This window comes from Glandiceps talaboti, chromosome 5 (genome assembly GCF_964340395.1).
Source record: "Glandiceps talaboti chromosome 5, keGlaTala1.1, whole genome shotgun sequence".
NCBI lineage: Eukaryota > Metazoa > Hemichordata > Enteropneusta > Spengelidae > Glandiceps > Glandiceps talaboti.
In genome coordinates this window covers 19,224,884-19,243,825 of record NC_135553.1, presented here as the reverse complement: position 1 = coordinate 19,243,825, position 18,942 = coordinate 19,224,884, and the positions used below count along the sequence as shown (strand labels likewise).

General features: G+C 35.0%; 1 protein-coding gene across 2 annotated transcripts; it reads left to right on the top strand.

Annotated features, from left to right (window-relative positions):
- The first annotated feature begins 177 nt into the window (after nucleotides 1–177).
- Nucleotides 178–11,066, top strand: LOC144435120 (WD repeat-containing protein 13-like). 2 transcript variants are annotated; one of them, XM_078123682.1, is made up of 12 exons: nucleotides 178–286; nucleotides 623–678; nucleotides 1,110–1,198; nucleotides 2,669–2,720; nucleotides 3,237–3,361; nucleotides 4,471–4,553; nucleotides 4,953–5,093; nucleotides 5,486–5,652; nucleotides 6,128–6,450; nucleotides 6,979–7,097; nucleotides 7,702–7,850; nucleotides 8,908–11,066. In XM_078123682.1, exons 1-12 carry the CDS (start codon nucleotides 208–210, stop codon nucleotides 8,947–8,949), a joined length of 1,425 nt encoding a protein of 474 aa, XP_077979808.1. In that variant the 5' UTR covers nucleotides 178–207; the 3' UTR covers nucleotides 8,950–11,066. The 2 variants fall into 2 exon arrangements, with proteins under 2 accessions (XP_077979808.1, XP_077979807.1); XM_078123681.1 differs by having other exon boundaries at nucleotides 2,666–2,720.
- The last annotated feature ends 7,876 nt before the right edge of the window (nucleotides 11,067–18,942 follow it).

Here is an 18,942-nt window from a genome sequence, read left to right as displayed (position 1 = left end):
CACCAAATTCAAATAAAACCCTTAAAATATGCAATTCATTGATTATTTTTAATAATATTATATATTTTAAGGAAAGCTAAAGATTTTTTTAATTTAGAGGGAATGTGAACAAAAAAATAATTACCGAATACAGGATATATTAATGTGCGATTAGTTAAGGAAAAGCGCCTCCAAGCGTCGACTTTGTTTTGCTCGAAAGGCGTAGCAATGGCTGCCGTGTGGCAGCAAGTACTCGCTGTAGATGCCAGATATAATGCATATAGGACACCACATAATCCCCAGTTCCGTAAGTATAACATCGACACTAAATCATTTCCAAAATACACATCTTCCAGATCATCTCTAGTTTTGACATATGATTGAATACTGTGAGAAAATTCACTACAGTCTTCAGATTTGTTATTGTTGTTTATTTATGGTGTATGACTAGCTATGATGGTGGTTTGAAATTTATCATCATGGAGAAGGGACATGTTTAATGTCAGAATTGAATCCCGACTAATACATGTTATGTACTCTGTCTGCAATCAGGACTGTTATGGACTATTATAGGTGTACTGAACCTTTGATTCATAGTAAAATTTTATAGCAACGTGACTACTTGTTTATCAACATTTTGCAGGTACTCTTTACATTAGAAGAAGAAGTCAACTCCTGAGAGAGAATGCCAAAGTGGAGGTATTTACAATCGTGGATGTATAAGTGAGATCTCAGTTATACATCCATGGTACAGTGTAGATGTATGTAAAATATTAGACCAACCCAATGACAGGTACATTACGATGCTGTCATCAAGTGATACATGTGTATTCCAGTACTTCACTGGTCATACCATAGATATGTTAGTGACTACTGATATCTCCCTGGTCATACCATAGATATGTTAGTGACTAGTGAGATCTCCCTGGTCATACCATAGATATGTTAGTGACTACCAAGATCTCCCTGGTCATACCATAGATGTGTTATAGTGACTACCGAGATCTCCCAGGTCACACCATGGATATCTTAGTAACTACTTTTAGTTCTATCTCCCTTGAAATCAAGATGAATTATTTATTATCTCAAGTATTTTAATTCATCACATATTACATATATTTTGTTTGTAGCATGATCCCTTGGTTCGCAGACAATATCTTAAAGTACGCAGTCAACTTCTGGCTCAACGCTATGGCACACCATCAATGTCAGATCAAAAGTAAGACTTTCCTATATTTCGAAAAAAAAGATAAGAGATGTTTACTGCCTGTATTGGTGGGAGTGGGGGGGGGGGGGGCTAAATAAGTAAATGTAAAGATTTATGTGGTATCTATTCTAGCCTGTTTATGTTGTAGATGTGTTATCTCCTACATGTAGCTTTACATGAATATACCTGGGAAAGTGTAGGCTTTTAGCCTTACTTAGCTGATAGTTGATATTTATTTATGACTGTATCTCTTGAGCTTGTCCTGATTCCCATTCAAATAGCCAATGCCTCATACTCCTCTACCCAGGCCCCAATAGTTGTTGCCAGCCAACCCATGTATGTTAAATTTACATAAATACATGAAGTGTGGTACGTGTAAATGTATCACACTTCATCAGTGTTCATCACATTCACAGTTCCACTTGTTCATTTACATAATGACTTCATTTAAATAAATGTCCCTCTGTGACAAGTGAGCTTACTGGGTGAATATTTTCAAACCATGATAACAGCTTAATATGGAAATCAGAACAAGCTGAAGATACTAGAACTATCAGAATAACACATACAGAGCTATCATCAGAGTATTAATTTACCCTTACAACACCCATGTCTGCATATATACAGACAGTCCCTTCCGGGTTCCTAGATCATGTCTGCCTATATGCAGACAAGTTTACTCATTTGCATAAGTCCATCCATTTGATATTATGTAATGTGTGGATAAGGAAAAAATAGGATTGGTTGAATATTATTCCTTTGAAGTTAAAGTTGATAATTATAGAGTAGGTAAGATCCTACTCTGTAGTGGAAAAAAGTCCTTGGCCTAGGGAGTCTTTTGCATGAAAAGTCTATGGCCTGGGGAGTCTTTTGAATGAAAAGTCTATGGCATCTTGAGGGTTAACACATACATGTACATGTAAGTGTCAACGAAAACAGGCTACATGTATATTTATTCATACTTTTAGTAAAGACAACAGGTGTAATATGCAAACATTTCAATTGAAATGGATCTTGTGTATTGAGAGTTTTATGTATTGCAAGCATTGCTATGTTTTGAAAGTTTCTTTCTGCATGCTGTTTATTTTATTTTGGTTTGAATTTGAAGTGACTAAAGCATGCATGTTGGCTTGTTTTCTAATTTTTTCGTAATGAACCTCTGGTGTGATTTTCCACATTCTCATACTTTATGGTTGCATTTGTTTACATATGAGAACTAAACTGAAGTCTAACAAATTTACATTTAGCATTTGGTGAAAAACAGAAAGCTAATGCATTGTTTTCTATTCCCCGTGTTCTTTGCTATCTTTCAATCTGTTTCCCCCTCTATGCTTAACTGTATTTTTTGATGTGTGCTGTGTTATGTGCTGTGGACAATAACATTACCCTATTCTATTTGGTGTATATCAATCTCGTCATCACTGTTTTTTCCTGTCTGCTCTCCGTATTTCTATCTTTGCTGTTTTTCTTCACAAATAGCAGCAGTCTACGGAGCAGAAGTGCAAGTGTTAGAAGCAGTAGACACACACTAGAGGTAGGTTAATAATTAAAACCCAACATTTGTAAGACCTCACAAAGTTCTATTCTCGGGGTTAAAGCTACTCAGAATTTTGGAAGTTTTGTTCTGTTTTTGTTGAGCCCATCCAGTTTTCATGTGTGTTGAAGTCTCACACTATAACAAACTTTATATTCTGAAATTATAGTTGAAAAAATTAATTATTCCTGTAGTGTGTTCCCTATCCAAACACAGATGTTTTTGAATGTATTACAAACAAATATATGTCTATATATCATATGTAGATTCCTGTCACTGGTGTCAGTCACTTTAATGTAAAGAAGTTGTCACTCTAAAAAATGGAAGAAAAAACACATGCTAAAAACAGAAGAGGTAGTCAAAGTATAAAAATTGACCATAACTCAGAATATGTAATGATTACTACTAGGATACTTACTGATATATATGCAAATGAATATGAAAACATGGAGTTACTTGCATTTTAATATTGTATTGTGTTATTTGATAAGTTAACGGTATTTTTTTATGTTACAGAATTTTGATGACCACTCAGGAGACTACAGAACCCATAAGAGATATCACAGTGGTAGTTCCTATAAGTACCATCCTGAAGTCTTGGTTGATGGTGTAGTACCCACAAAGAATGCAGAAGCCAGCAGGTAAAGTTTGGGAGTTGTTGGTGGCTGAGTGGTTAACTTGTGCGTTTCTGACCAGTGCAGTCTCAGGTTTGAAACCCTCCCAGAGTCGGATAAATAATTTCCCAGATTTGTTTGTAAGAAGGGTATTACTCAGTTTGACCCTACCAAACAATGCAAGTTTTCCCTGAGAACTCCAGTTTCATCCTGTGAAGGATTTAAAGGGGGCTGAGTTTATTCTTGTTTAGGTGTAGTTTTCACTGCATAAAATTATTCAAAAGGTACTCACATTATTGTAATGTACCTACTGAAGCATACTTTACCATCACTTGCAATTGACTGAACTCAAACCTGGTATTAAGATTAAATTCATAATCAATCCGATGACGTAATTTATCGTACGTATCAAAAAATATTCAGGAAATCAGTACTATGCGACCAACTGTTCTAACAATGCCAGAAGACAATCGTAATGTTATAGAAGACATGCATCAAAATTAACATTATACTGGAATGGGGTTTTATTTAAGTATTTTCACTTGAGTAAAAAAGCTTATAAACTCAGCTTGTGCCACTTCAAGTATTTGGTCAGATTTTAGTTTGTGATTTCCATGGAGGAAATTCATGAAGCCATAATGTAACTGGCCTTTTAATAACTATTTGTGTACTTTTTGTTGTAATTTAAAATATGATGTGAGTATACAGTATGCAAATTAGAATGAATATAAATGAGAAAGCAGGACTACCCTCAAGTTGGAAAGAACCCAGCCTATCTATCCCATTGGCTAGAAATCTTATCTCAATCTCACATTTACTTATGAGTCATTAGATAACACATTTGAAACTAAACCACTTTGATGAGGGAAGAAGATAATATGCAACCACATCATAACAATAAAGTGACTTTTAGTAATCACTGGCTAATACCTGCAGATTATATTTTATATTTCTCCATTTTATATGATTCATGGACTATATACTGGCCAGCTAGCAAGTGACTTGTAATATCATAGACACTGGTTCAGAGATTGGAAAGAGATGTAATAACCAGCTCAAAACAAATGTCCAATGATCCAATAAATCTTGCATACATTCACATTCGATGATCTCTCTTATTGTTGTTTACTTTTCAGAGCCATGGCTGGAGGTACCAGTATAGATGAAAATTATGCTTTTGCAGGAGTACATCATATATTTGATCAGCACACTGAAGCAGGTATGTATTATTAGGGTACTTGTACAAAATATGCGTTATTTGCATGGTTTGTAATGTCAGGTATGTAAAGGTACTGATAATATACAAAGTGTGTAGGATTACATATATGTATATGTACCAGTGATTTCTTGCACTGGAATGCAGCATTGAAAACATTATTGCATACATGTATGTAAATTAAATGCAAATTTATGCATGATTATTCCCTCTACATAAAATTACGTGATCACCCTGTATCATGTTAACAGAAATTTGCTGTTTCAGATAAATATTATGTAATAATAACAGAACCCCATGTCGTGTGGGTTCCAGTGTGGGTACTCAGAGGTATTTGCACTCTTACTTGAAGGTTTGTTGTTATTACATTTATCATGTTTCTGATTGGATACTCCATTTCAGTGACTGGGGTAAAGTTTGCCAATGATGATAAGTCCAGGATAGCCTGCAGTTCATTGGATGGTACATTGTCAATATGCCAGGTGTTACCGTCACCAGCAACTATAGTGTGTGTACTGAGAGGACATAGCAAAGGAGTTACAGGTAAAATGTAATATTGTCACCAGTAACTATAGTATGTGTACTTATATGGCATAGCATAGTTGATGGGAAAACAAAAATGTTGAATGTAACTTCTTTTCTCTAGTTGAAATCGTGAAATAGAGAAATGTGTTAGTTATAGTAATTGCAGATTTGAGATGGTCGTTGTCCAGTGACTTGATACTGTCATCATCATTAGATGGTACAGCTAGGTTATAGCAAGTTAGTAGTGGTAAAAGTGTGAGTAATAGTAATTGCATAATTCACCTACAGATTTCAGATGGTCATTGTCCAATGACTTGATACTGTCATCGTCATTGGACGGTACAGCAAGGTTATAGCAAGTTAGTAGTGGTAAAAGTGTTAGTAATTGTAATTGCATAATTCACCCACAGATTTCAGATGGTCATTGTCCAATGACTTAATACTGTCATCATCGTTGGACGGTACAGCTAGGTTATGGCAAGTTAGTAGTGGTAAAAGCGTTAGGATCTTACAAGACCAGGACAGAGCTGAACTACATTCATGTCTCTTCCAACCTGTCAATAACAATATGGTGGTTGTATCCTTTTCAATATAGATATTCTATACTCCATCCAAGCCTCTCTTCATTTTTTTCAATCTTTATTCTTTACTTTTAACTCACATCAAACTAGAGAAATGATACAATATTCATTTGGTGAAAAAAATCATACAGAAAGATATTCAGCCCTGGATTGTGTCCCCTAGATGTGTTCGACCATACTAAAGATATCTTGCAAATAAAGGCATCTAACGAAGCTAGAAACCACCACCACACGTTCTAGTCAAGCTGCTAGACCCCTTGCGTTATTCTACTTACTTTAAAAGTGACTGAAGGTTGCCACTGAGGGCGCTAATCCTAAAGCTGCACCCAGACAGAGGTACTGGGGATTGCGAGGTTTGTTAAAATTTGTAAATGTCACTGGCATGTTATGAAGTGTGTCGGCTACATATTTTCATTAAAATATATTTACAATGAAAACTGAAAATAGCAATTTCCTTAATGATATCGTCAGATTGGCAATTGTAAAGGTAATGTTCAAATGCTGAATGTCTCCACTGGCAAGTGTGTGAAAGGTGGACAATGCAAAGCGTCAGGGAAAGTGCTGTGTATGAGCTTTGATCCGACTGGAAAGTTATTATGGACTGGAGATGATAAAGGTGTCATCTTCTCATTTATATGTGATCCTGCTACCGGTAAATTGACACGGGGTAAACGGATGCTGATATGTGATGGTAGTCCAATTACTAGTCTGTCATGCCGTACCTGGTTGAGTAGAGAAGCTAGGGATCCATCATTGCTGGCAAACTGTGCTGTCAATTCATTGTGTCTGTTCAGGTAAGGTGTTACCCAGTATAGCTCACGTGTAGTTATACATCCAAAATGTGTGACTTCACGATGTAGGGGTACTGTCATACGTAGCGAAAGTGTGATATAAACTCTGTGATAGGGAAAAAGTTATTTCAATAGACGTATTGTTACCTTTCTCTCCATACAGTGCCATGTATTGTGTATGCACTGAGGGGTTTGCATGTTCTACTCAGTGAGGTAGTTGTCATCTGACTACCCTGGGTTCACCCATAAAATTACTGTGTTTAGTCTTGTATAAAATCACTCATAATAAAAGAGGTCAACATGTCTTACCATCATTTCCTGATGAAAATGTTATTTCAAACGTAATAAAGACAAAACAAGGCTAAATGTAACAACATAAGCACCGTCCTCTTGTGCCATACATCTTGACTATTGACTATTGAAGCCAGCGGTGTATATCACCGATGCGAGCATACCACAGTATGCTGTGACTTACATCAGAGATTTAAAAGATACACAACCAAACTGCAACATTGTTTCTTTTCTTTCTAGAATTCTAGACCCTGAAGGTGGTTTACAACTGAAGAGAAAATTTGCCCTAAAACATAGAAGTGATAACATCAAGAGTATATTTTGTCCATTGATGTCATTTAGACAGGGTGCATGTGTTGGTAAGTAGATAAACCAATTCATTTTATCTTTGCTATTAGTTTAATTAGACACTTGTCAGTGTTATAGACATCCATGAAATAGCGCCCTCAAGGGTTGGTAAATCGATAATCATAGACCAATTCCTTTTATCTTTGCAATTAGTTTAATTAGTGACATGTCAGTGTGATAGACATTCATGAAATAGCGCCCTCAAGTAGAGCGAGTTGCATAGCCAAAAGATGGTATTTCACACCTAGGATATTATCAAATGACCTCAAGAAAAAACATTAGAACAGTACATTTTAACTTTACAGTTAGTTTATTCTTTTGTTTCTTTGCAAATAAGACTAGTGACAAGTCGCTATTTTGATATCTAATACCAAGAAGGCATGGTTGAAGGAAAAAGAAAGTGAGAGGCTATCCAAGGATGAGTTGGTTTAATGGTATGAAGGAAGTAACCACCAAAGCAGAAAGATTTCAAAACTATAGCAATATACTGAACTATTTGGTGTGAGTTTGTTAAGACAGTCAGCCATGATTGATAACTCCCCAATGGCAACTGTCTGCCTGACTGACTGACTAATACCTAATGATTCTAATGTTGATTGTTTTGATTTTTTACAGTGTCAGGCAGTGAGGACATGTGTGTTTATTTCTTTGATGTAGAACGTGCCAACAAACCACTAGTAAATAAACTACAGGGTCATTCCAAACCAGTCTTGGATGTTAGCTTTAATTATGATGAGAGTTTGCTGGCTTCGTCTGATGCCGATGTAAGTAGTCAAAAGTTGAAATTTGATATCATATCAAAAATAAAATATCCAATTGCAATATTCCTTTCTTCATAGTGATTTATGTAACCAGTATTACATGAAATGCATCTCAGAAAAAAAATGTTTAAACGTTCACTGGACAGCATTACGATGTTCAAGAGAACTCCAACCCATTGTCAGCTAAAATCAAGAAAAAAGCAGGGGTCTCTGTACAAAAAATTTGAAAAATTTAATAAAACCATTTTAGAATCCAATAGAGCTGCCGAATACTGACTGTGTTATTAAATTCTATGGGAAAATAACAGATTGTCAATTTCCTTGAAAACAAGACAGTGAACCCCAGATTTCATTTTATATGTTTCAAATGGACCAGAAGCATGCTTTTATATTTACAAATTTGGAGAGATTTTAAAAACTTTGATTTTTCAGTGAATTTTGTCCCAGAGATGCACTATATACCTTAATGAAAGCAAATCCAAGAGAGCTTAGCAAGGAACAAATTATTACTTTATCAAACTGTCAGAAATTGAAGAGAGTCTCAGAGATCATTTAATATACAAATTATGTATATATACTTAGTATGTGTGTGCATGTATGTATGTATGTATGTATGTATGTGTGTATGTATGTATGTATGTATGTATGTATGTATGTATGTATGTATGTATGTATGTATGTATGTATGTATGTGTGTGTGTATGTATGTATGTATGTATGTATGTATGTATGTATGTATGTATGTATGTCATGTGTGTATGTATGTATGTATGTATGTATGTATGTATGTATGTATGTATGTATGTATGTATGTATGTATGTATGTATGTATGTCATGTGTGTTTGTGTGTGTGTGTGTGTGTGTGTGTGTGTGTGTGTGTGTTATCAGGACATTTGACAAATATTGCATTCTCTAAGCAAATGCAAATAAGTAAGGAATATGACAATTTGGATTTTATCAGCAGTAAACAAGTATACAACATTGGCGTGAATGATGTGCATCGTACTATGTAGCAAGTCAGAAATACTAAAGACAACTCTCTTTCATTTCTGTTATTAGGGTCTTGTCATTATTTGGAAAAGGGAGCAGAAAGCCAGATAGTAGTGTACAGTTATGTATATCTGTGTTCACACTAGTCTGTAGCATTGTAGGCTCAGCTGTGTTGTATTTCTAGCCTGGACATAGCCATCCCTGTACATGCTGCTACATAGAACCAATTATGTTGCATTTCCTGTAAACTAGCCTGGACCATGTTATACTTCCATGCCTGGACATAGCCATTGCTAGCTGTGTATGCTGATATAAAGGGCCACTTGTGTTGTTGCTATGTAAACCAGGTACCAGGTGGTACTGTGTAGTAGACTGGTCATATTTCAAGCCTAGGATTAACGTGATACCAAACTGCCAAGGAATATTCATGTAGGACAGACAGAGTCACTTTGAAATGGTAAATTAGAAACAAAGACTATAGAGGTGCAATGTTTTAATCCTTCTACCGTGAACCTTGATCACACAATGATTAAGTGTTAATGTCTCCCAAACTGGTGGAACTGGCAGCTATACCAGTACTTGTGATATGACGTATTGGTATGATTGGGAACATGCAAGACAAGCTGCAGATATATATATGTGTGTTTCCATATGAGTGTTTCCATATGTACACTGAGAACAATACAATGACTGTCTTGATACATGTAGGTGATAATGAACAGATGGCATTATTGGACTAGTTATCAACATATAGAAACTATAACATGATGTATATATCTCTACCATCCCTGTTATGGGTAGTGGTACTTACAATGTATAGGAAGTCTAATGACAGATGTTTGTACTCTGGTAATTGAGCCTTCAGGTTTACTACAATGAAATTCAAATGACCAGCGTGAAAGGAATAGACACAGCTATGATTTTCAAGATAAACTCAATTGATAAGACCCCAGTATATAAACAATTACACTCTTTGGAAAGTTCAATTCAAGCAATCAACACCAAGTGTGGTATCTGATAACAGGAGGTCGTAAAATAGATGTCTTGTGTTCAATCTGAGTCTAAGGTTCAATCCATTGTATTTGCAAGATTGTCTATAAAAATAGTATTTCTAGTAAGGTCAACTTCATTCAGTCAAGATATTGACATCTTGTATTTTATGACCTCCTGTTATCAGATACCACACTTGGCATTGTTTGTTTGAATTGGACTTTTCAAAGAGTGCAATTGTTTATATACAGGAGTCTTATCAATATTGAGTTTATCCTGAAAATCATAGTTGTGTCTATTCCTTTCACAGCTGGTCACTTGAATTTCATTGAAAGATGGACACAAACTAACACTAATGTCAACATGTTGATACAACAGTGATAAGCTATTGATTGAAACAGGCAGGGATCCTACGTTCTGTTCTTATATCAACGTAATTTGTATCAGTTCATTCTCCACCACGTTTTCTTTGTGACTTTTTTTTGTTTTTCTAGTTCTAAACTGATGAGCAGAAATTTCTCAAAGTAAATAAAGAATTGAATTGATTATAGTCTCAGTAGGGGAGGCATCAGCTGCAGAGTTTTATTGAGAATTCCATTGAACTTGCAGTATACTGTTTTAGGACTTCCAATGTTTACACTATCTTGATCACAGGGTGATTAGAATCACAACAGAGGAACCACTATCACCCACTTGTGTAATCTACCACATTAAAGAACAATAGATTTAGTTTGCAGTCTATCGTAGTAAACTGAAGGCTTGATTACCAGAGTCGTAACAGACTTGATAACTGATCTGATAATTTGATATGTATATATTAGCATTTATAGTTCATTGCAACAACAGTGGAAACTTTACAGATAATCTTTGCACCAGTGTCCCGTTAAATTGTAATTTATTTTGTTATATTGTATAACCAGACATTACATGATCGTATCTGAAAATTCAGTGAAAATTAAATTTTGACTATTTTGTTTTTAATTTCTAGCCAAATTAAAGGTACAGTTTGATACGGCAGTTAAATACAAAACTGGTCAATACTCAATAATGAAATTCAGTTGGTCAGTACTTTGTAGATCTAGGAAGTGTCTGCAGATTGATGGCTAGTGACTCGCATTGTGTAGAGGGTAATACACAGAAAGGTCTTGGCTGTTGCCATAGTTACATACTGCTACATTAGTACTTACCTGTAATTGTATAACTCAAACATATGTGCAATAAAGAATTCATGAAGACAATCTGTGGTTTGAATCAATCTGTGCAATTTATTGCTATTTCTTTATAAAATATCACCATGGTTTCATGATAATACAACACTAGACTTTGATATCACCATGGTTTCATGTATGCTGTGCTAGTACACTAGATTCTGATATCGCCATGGTTTCACATATGCTATGCGAGTACACTAGACTCTGATGTGGTTTCATGTATGCTATGATAATACACTACATTTGATATCTCTATGGTCTCATGTATGCTATGCTAGCACACTAGACTCTGATATCACCATTGTTTCATGTATGTCATACTAGTACACTAATAAGCTTCATTACACAACTTCTTGAGAATGGTGTGTTCATTATGGTAAGGGGAAGGATAACTTCTAATTCACTTGGATGTTGAATGAGATAAAATACATTTTAGTTTTATCTACTTTCATTGATCAGTATATGTACTGGCATCGATCAGGCAGAATTGACTTGTCGTCCCTGTCTAGCAACTTCATTTATAATGTGCTAATTTGACTGCTTCTTTTGCTATTGCAATTGTACAACAATACAGGCAGTCAGCAATATGTTCAATGAAGTTGCCTATTAAGACCTGTATGCCACTAAGTTCTGATGCAGACAAGGAAGAAACAGAAGTGTTAATAGGTGGATTACGGGCTCAGTCATCGTCTCGGGTAGTCTGCAATGGTCACTTTTGTTTCAAACATGCGCCGAAAGTTACCGAGTGACATGCGAGTTACTCTTCGAGAACCATTGATTTTTGTTTTCTATGGCAACAGTATGTCATTGGTAAAGGTCAAAGGTCGGTGGTTCTGATTGATGCCAGCTCCACACTGATAGGTAAAAGTGAATGTAACAATGCATTTATGGATGGTCTTTGTTTAATATACCATTTACAACGAGTAACACTGAAGTAAAGCACTTTCTCTACGTGCTACACTCATTTACAGCATTCATATCAGGTGCAAAAGTATACTGTTTCATTTGGTTTACTGACAAGCCTAGCATGTGGCCTTTCCAATGTGGTCAAATAGCAAATGAAAGAGTACACTCTAGATGCTATAAATGATTGTGGTACAAACATAAGACGCTTTACTTTGGCGTTATAGGTTGTAGTAATCTGTGTTGTGTGCCAGAAAAGAAGCATGCATCATATGATAAAGAAAATCACATTTCATTTTATTGCCACAGAACCCAAATAGTTTGTATATAACGGAGGGATTTATTGCAATGTACTGACTATATGAATACAAACTTTTTTTTTCAATAAATGTCAACTCGTACAGTGACAAGTACGAGACTAAAAATTCAACAGAAATTAGTAAGAACCTCTTGGTATCATTACCAAATCCACCACGACTAATAAACTAGACTCCGAAATAAAATTTTAATCTTACTTAAAAAGTATTGTTAGTACCATACGGCGTACAAAGCCCCTTGATAGCGATATACTTGGTTTGTACGCAAGTGGCAACAGTTTATTCTTTTTAACATTTTAGATTCCTTGCTCATATTGACAGGTGATAAACAAATCTCTACAACTAATTCATTTCCTTACTAAAAGAGGCACAAGCTGAGTATATCACCTTTTTACTGGACAGACAATATTTATATAAAACCTCGACTAAACTATTCTAGTATGATGTTAATGTCAATGTATGCCTTCGATGACATTATAATTGTCTTCTGGCATAATTTGAAAAGTTGATTGCATGCATTATATGAATTTCCTCAACATTTTTGTACATGTCTAATAAATGACGTCACTGGATCATCTATAACGAGTATCTTAAGTTTGAGTTCAGTCAGTTATAAGTGATGGTTAAGTATACTTCAGAAAGTAGAATATTATGAGCACTTTTTAAACATGCGGCAAAAATTATGCCCCAAAATGTATCAACTCAGCTTGTGCCCCTTTAAACAATAATTCTTAAGTTCTGTATGATTTGTTTACTGTCAAAATTAAAAGTGTGTGTGGTTACCAAGTCCTCATTATAGCCATGGTGTACGTAAATCAACAACACACCAAATCAATGAATATCGTTGCAGTATTTTGAGGTTGGAACTGGAGAACAACGCAAAGAAGTACTTGTAGGACTGCAGTCAACAGTACTTGTAGAACTTTCTTGATGGCTTTCTTTGTTTCTTTGATGGTTTCTTCTCAAATTGTAGATTTTGTAAAGATGCAATCACAATATACTTTTACTTTTGACAGAATCAAAAGAAGAAAGCTTGATGAAGAAAAACAGACTCAGAGGTAGTTATAGTCAGAATAGAAAAGCAACTACAAATACTCCAACAACACCAAAATATTTTCCGTATCAAAACAAACCTTTCTTTACAACATGAAACAGCAATTACAATGAAAATCACAAAACCTGAAACAAAAACTCATCTGGTTTGACAAAAATCTTGATGGTTTTGATAAAAAATATCAGAGAAAATATATCAGACTGAGCGTGACAACAGTAGGTTTACCTTGATGTGTTGTCCTTGTATATTTTACTGATAATGGTTGCATTGGTAACTCGCCATCAGGGCAAAGAAAGTGTAGCAACGTTGGTTATGATATATGTGGAGCCAGAAGATAAAATGTAGCAATGTTGGTCAGATTTATGTTGAGCCAGACAATAAAATGTAGCAATGTTCGTAAGATTTTTGAGGCAGATGATAAAATGTAGCAATGTTAGTAAGATTTTTGAGGCAGATGATAAAATGTAGCAATGTTAGTAAGATTTTTGTCATGCCAGACAATAAAATGTAGCAATGTTTAGTGAGATTTTTATAAAGCCAGATGATAAAATGTAGTAATGTTGGTAAGATTTTTGTCATGCCAGACAATAAAATGTAGCAATGTTAGTTAGATTTTTGAGCCGGATGATAAAATGTAGTAATGTTGTTAGTAAGATTTTTGTCATGCCATGCCAGCGATTTGCTTCAGGTTTCATGATTCTCATTGTAAACTTGCTATCCGAAACAACTCTGCTTACAATTGGAAAAAAAAATTTCCGATATAAAAATTTCTGTATTTACAATCAATACATATTTATCTAAGTTCTCCATTTGCATTTAAAGTCACTCAACTAACAAATTCACACTTGTTTAATTTAATGTATTCTATCAATTAGCATATTTTCCATCCCTTCTTTGCATGAAAAATAATCAAATGTATTTTTTTTAAAATTCATTATAAAGCTTTCTGGTAATTTGTAGTTACAAAAAAAGAAGGACACTACATTAGAATAATGTCTATTGCTATCCAATGGGTAGATGAAGGCACTCCTGAATATTATGTCCTGATTACAACACTCTCTTTGTAAATAAAGAACTCGCAGAAATTATGGTCAGAAATATATACAGAGTAACAAAATAAAGGTTAAAGCCACACTTGCTGTAACTGGAGTATCACTTTTTGATCAGACAACTAATAATATATTCATAGAAAATTGTTAAAACACCAATAATTAGACATTGTACATGGTCAATTTTATCGAATTTTATGAAATCACGTTGGGGGTGCTGATTTTATGGTATGGACCCAAAAATAAATTTTGATTGGATTTATTGTACAATATCATGTGTACAGCTATACTTTTATCCACTGGTGTATCAATACTGTTCAGGATGTACGATATTATGAGTATGTTAATTATATCAATAAATGTTCCAGTTGCAGATAGTGCACCTTTAATTAATTCCAGTGATGTAAGGTCACCACACTTACAGCCATTCACTCAAGACATTAATATATCACAACCAGTCTGCAATAGGTTGCACAGACCTTGACAACCTTTATCGCATGCATACAACACAAATATCATAGTCTTACATGCTGTTCTGCCACTGAGGGCGTGCTAGTCTTATGCTCACCAGTTTGGCACTGGTAGCTGTAATGGAAAAGTGGTAATTTCTCTAGAAATCAGACCCCATTACATCAGTTCAGAAATCTAATCATTGTTGGCAAGTTATTGGTAAATATGGATTTCCAATATAATGCTGATATTTACATGTTATGTTTAATATGAGGTGTAAAATAGTTGTAACCATGACAACTAAATCAGAGGATATTTCTGCAGGTAGTTAAGGCCACAGTAGCTGTAACTCACAACACATTGTTTCCTATATTTTGTGAAATGATGTATTATCTTGTCTATAATACCTGGCTATGATATGTTTTCACCTTGAGGTTAACACATGCATGTAGCCAACACATTTACAGCCCAGAGACTTGTCTTGGTGTTACTATCTCAAGAAGCTCTCCACACCCAGAGACTTGTCTCGGTGTTACTATCTCAAGAAGCTCCCTACACCACAAGACTTTGCATGTACAGAGTACTTTTTATTGGATAATATCGTCTAAAAAGTAAGTTAGGGTCCACAGCAACGCTAGAGCCCAATATTAGATTTTATCTGATAATGGATATTTGTGCAATGTCGCGCCTTCATGCCCAAGTGGTTATTATTGAACAAGTATAACCGATGACCCAGAACAAGACAATAGGTAACCTATGTGTTAACGGATATGAGGTATATACGATAATACAGTGCACTGTATGTCTTGTTAACTGGGTGATCAGAGACCCTACACATATAGGGTCTACGGGGTGATCAGGTTACTGTGTCATGACAATGGAACTGTTGTCTGCTTTATGTCAATGATGAATTCCTATGTAGGAAACTTCTCAGTGTAGTACCAGCTACTGGGGGCTTTACTATACTTCTTCAAAGGTTGACTTTAATCAATATGCTAGCCCTACACATTTATCTCTATTTGTGAAATTATCCGGCAACTTTTTCAGATTACTGAACATTATAAAGCTATTTCCCGGATACTATATTCAACAACAACAACATTGAATAATATGATAAAAATTTTTTTTAAAAACTTGACTCTGTCAGTCTAAAGTATCAATGGTTTGTTTGCCATTGATAATCACGATGACTTCATGTAGTACTTCGGTTCATGTGACTGAGCCTCACGATTCTCTAAAACTCACAACTGTCAACAATATACTGCTCAGGGACGATTGCACAATGTCACACAAGCTCAATAAGCGAATTTTGTTTGGTATGGGGGGGGGGGGGGGGTCTGGCATCAATGCGATTGCTGATATTCATTTCTGCACTTCTAACCAAATTCCGAAAACTTTCATGCATTCAATGATAACATAACAGCTTCTGTATTTACTACTGATATGTTGATAAGTTGATAAAAATTTACTTCAAATGTTACATACAGTGCTGGGTTTTTGGTAGTATTTCAATGTGTTCACCATCATCTCCCGACAGTGAACAGGTTCATAAGGTTGGAACTTCATGTTTACCATCATGTTTTTACATTGCATCAATTGTAGTGGTGTGACCGCTACATTTTTCATCATAGTTTACATCATAGCCCCCCCCCCCCCCCCCCCAAGAACTCTTTCTGGTCAGCAGGTGCATCACTTAAATACCCTTGCATCAGTCTTTTTTTTTCGTGTTTGTCCAGCCCATGTAGTCTGCAGATCCAAGGAAAACACAAAAATAACCCTCCTTACTTCAATGAAGACAACTGCAGAGCCAATCATGAACAAGCAAATGATATCTGCCCCACATACACACAATTGCTCTAAAGTACTAAATAGAAAGAACAGTAACTGCCATAAATAGTAGATTGAGGGACAGATTTGTTCAGACCTAAAAAAAAAAATTTTTTTGCTAAAATTTGTGTCATCACAAGAGTTTAGACAAAATGTCCTGACCAGAAACAATTTTTTTTTGGCCTTATATAAACATTTGATGTTGCATTTATGAATGTGCTTTTAGGGGAGGAGGGAGGGGGTTTTGACCTCAATGAACGATAATCGTTTATTGAGCTTGTAGACATTGTGCAATGGTCCCTAAGTATTCCTCTAATGAATAGCCATGGTAACGGATACAAGTACTTGTCACATTGCATAAACACAAAAAAAAATCAGACATACAAATTTTTTCATTAGCTTTGCACAGAAAATAAAAATACTACTACTGAAGTACTTAACAGCAAAAGTGCCATTTTTTTAAACATTAAAATGATATATATAGTTAAAATCTCAAATCATAAAATCATAAAATTTTAAAATCATAAATCCTATTTAATTTCATAGACTGTTTCTAACAGCTCACATAAATCTGAATAAAATATCATTTATAGATTGCTTCTTATAAAGCAAATAAATCTGAGTAAAATAAAACAAATTTCAATCATATACCATTCAACACTTCATGCAAGTTTTGCACATATATATAAAAATGCTAATAAATTGATAAATAATTCAGCAAAATCTTGTATACTATAATAAGCTCTAGATAACTTTGACAGCATATATAGTGATGAACTGACAAGAAAATAGAGAAATAATAACCAGTACTGTACTGTGTTAGATTACCAGTATTAACCCCCGGTACTGACGTTGAAGTGTCCATATTGACTTCATTTTAGGGAGATCCTATTTTTTTATGTTTCTCATTCCTTTTTCATAGTCGGTCGATTTACAAAAAAAAAAGGAGGGAAAAAATAAAAAATCATCTTCTTCATGTTTCTCTGCCTCTCCTTTTCCTCCTCTCTGTCTTCTTTTTCTTGGATTCCTGGTAACGTCCTTTCTCAGCTTCTGTACACAATTGGCCTGTTCTCAGCCCCACTACTTGAAGAACTTCCATCATGAATAAAATGATCTGTTCGTTAACAAGTGTCTTCACCTCTGCCATGACTGTAGATGATGTTGACAGCCCAGATACTTATTCTTGCCAGAGAGGGTGCTGTTTAGAAAAATATTAAGGGCAGGCAAAAATAATTTTTTATGTCCAAGCTGAAAATTTGGGTCGATCAGGTAATGAGAAACAGAGAAAATATAGGATCACCCTTAGCCAAATTCAACATTTGTATTCGGATACTGGCATTAAAAGTGTCAACATTAACTTTGTTCTAGCGAAAGTTGATGTCTGTATTCAGCTGTCACTGTTTGTTGGGATTAGATAAATAATCAATTTCCAATGATCATTTCTCCCAAATATGTCAATAAATGATCATAGTACATCATATTCATAATATTAATAAATGTATAGTCTGGGACCACACTTCATGTTAAGACACTTAGGGCGCCCTCGTTGACAGGAGAGTTTGGTAGCCAAGCTATGTCCATTTCAGAACTCAACTCTGTCTAAAATTGCTATGTTTCATAGTTTGGTTTCATCTCTTCATCATCATCATCATCATCATCATCATCGTCGTCATCTACTTCATCTGATGAAATAAATAAAATAACAATAATATGTATTTCAGTTTAATAAATGTTTTACACAAAGGAGTGTCTTGCTTAATGTTGCCTCTAAATGCTAATTTTAGCATTACAATCCCATTAAAACCAAACCACAGACCCTATCCCATCACTATTACGGTAAATACTATTGACTTCTGTATGTCATGTGAAACCAATTGATTTAATGCATATCAATAGACTGTGGGGTACAAACACTCTAAACAGAACACTTAACTTACCTGTACCATTAACTTGTTGTATATCTGTAGTCTAAACACTCTAAACAGAACACTAAACTTACCTGTACCATTAACTTGTTTGTCTGTAGTCTAAACACTCTAAACTGAACACAACTTACCTGTACCATTAACTTGTTGTATACCTGTAGTTGGTGTAGTCCAAACTGGTGAATCCTCCATGTCTTCAGTGTCAGAGTCACTGGTCGCGGAGACACTGGTACTGGTACTAGCACTGTCACCTTGATCTACTCGTACAGACTGGCTGGTGAAATCATCTCCCTATGTGTGTACATGAGAAGTAATAGATCATAATGATATCACACCTATACACTTTTGCTTATCTATTCTACAGTCTTATGGTAAGAT